The sequence below is a fragment of the Solanum dulcamara genome, chromosome 3 (assembly GCF_947179165.1).
Source record: "Solanum dulcamara chromosome 3, daSolDulc1.2, whole genome shotgun sequence".
Classification (NCBI taxonomy): Eukaryota; Viridiplantae; Streptophyta; class Magnoliopsida; order Solanales; family Solanaceae; genus Solanum; species Solanum dulcamara.
Genome location: NC_077239.1, coordinates 2,760,668 through 2,762,283, shown reverse-complemented (window position 1 = coordinate 2,762,283; position 1,616 = coordinate 2,760,668). Strand labels below are relative to the sequence as shown.

Genomic DNA, 1,616 nt, shown 5'->3' with positions numbered 1-1,616 from the left:
ATTTCTAACATAAAATATAGATACATATATAAATAATTACTTGATTTTTATCAAATATCATATTTTAAATTCATATTTTCAAAATTATCCAATTAAAATTCTGAATCCGTTCAGGTTACACATCAACAATAAATCATATTAATCAAAAAATATATCAAAACTTCTATTATAAGCACTCAATTACACATCAACAAAAGAAATCAACAAAGGTGGGGTCCAAAAGTGCTAAGGTTATACTTGTAATATTCCTCATTGCAAGGGGCATTTACAAACCTCATTTCTTTATAAAAGGCAAACACAACTATATGCTCCAAACAAAAAACAAACATTACTCAATATACAAACAATGGGAAATTGTATAGTTCTTCAAGAAAAAGTTGTAAAGGTGATGAAAACAGATGGGAAAATTCTTGAATACAAAGCTCCCATCAAAGTCCATCAAATCTTAGCACAATTTTCTAGGCATGTAATTTCTAATTCCCTTGAAATCATTGAAAATCAACATCTTCATCCAAATGATGACTTGATAGGTGGCCAAATTTATTATCTTTTGCCTAGTTTAGTACTACAACCTCCTCCAAAATCAGCCAAAAAAAAGGTCAAGTTTGCAAATGATCAAGTGAAAAAGAAGGTCAAGTTTGCAAATGATGATCAAGTAAATGATGAGAAGGTCAAGTTTGCAAATGATCAAGTTGAATTATTAGAAGCTACTGATAACCAAAAGAAAGAGGTTATTAGGGTTAAAATTGTCATTTCCAAGAAAGAGTTGCAAGAATTGTTGAGTTCTAGTGAAAGTGGATTAATCAAAGTTGATGATATGATCAAGAGTACTACTACTATTGTTGATGAAAGTACAATTAATGGTAAGGGATGGAAGCCTGTTCTTGATATTATACCTGAACTTGATCACTAGCATACTCAGCTCAGCCTTCCTATTTTCTTTTAATGATGGTGATGTTCAAGTCCGTTTGTGTGCAGTTTGACAATTTTATCAAATATCTGCAATCTTCTATCAGCACATATATATCTGATAATTCTGCCCATCGAAGCTTGAACTCCACCAGCATACCTTCTCCATAGTTTTTGTTTTTTCAACTTTCCATAGTGTTAAGTTGTATATAGTAGCATACATGCATCAATAACGTAATTGCAGGGAGCAGAACATGATAGCGGACTTATAAACAAAACAATATCTCAAGGAAAAAGAAATTTTGTTATTTTGACTACTTAACATGAGTTCCTTCTTTGTTTGCTCACGAAGTTATTAGAGCAGATATATTAGGAACTACTTTTATTAAGTAGTTATCGGATAAAACTAGTTTAGAAGAGTATCATGTCCATGATAACCTCGTACTTTGTTATTACGCATAAATATTAATATAATAGTATATTTCTTCTGTTTCATTTTATTTTATGTGTTCAAATTATTATTTAACAAGTAACAAGTTAATTTTTTTTAATTATGAATTTTGAATAATTAATTATTGTGACTCGATACTTTATATGTTATTTAAAATATATAAATTTTATTAACAATTGAAGATTATATACCTAAATTCACATTGGATATTAGTTATTAATTTGACCTTCGTACTTAATCAAGCCACATAAATTGA

At 29.0% G+C, this 1,616-nt stretch overlaps 1 protein-coding gene across 1 annotated transcript; it reads left to right on the top strand.

Annotated features, from left to right (window-relative positions):
• Positions 1-330: 330 nt before the first annotated feature.
• On the top strand, positions 331-1,404 carry LOC129881437 (uncharacterized). Its single transcript, XM_055955642.1, has 2 exons — positions 331-598; positions 632-1,404. Exons 1-2 carry the CDS (start codon positions 347-349, stop codon positions 911-913), a joined length of 534 nt encoding a protein of 177 aa, XP_055811617.1. The 5' UTR covers positions 331-346; the 3' UTR covers positions 914-1,404.
• The last annotated feature ends 212 nt before the right edge of the window (positions 1,405-1,616 follow it).

Coding starts and splice junctions, on each gene's coding strand:
- LOC129881437 (XM_055955642.1), top strand. CDS start 347: ATGGGAAATTGTATAGTTCTTCAAGAAAAAGTTGTAAAGGTGATGAAA. Junction 599..631: donor CAAAATCAGCCAAAAAAAAG/GTCAAGTTTGCA, acceptor GTGAAAAAGAAG/GTCAAGTTTGCAAATGATGA.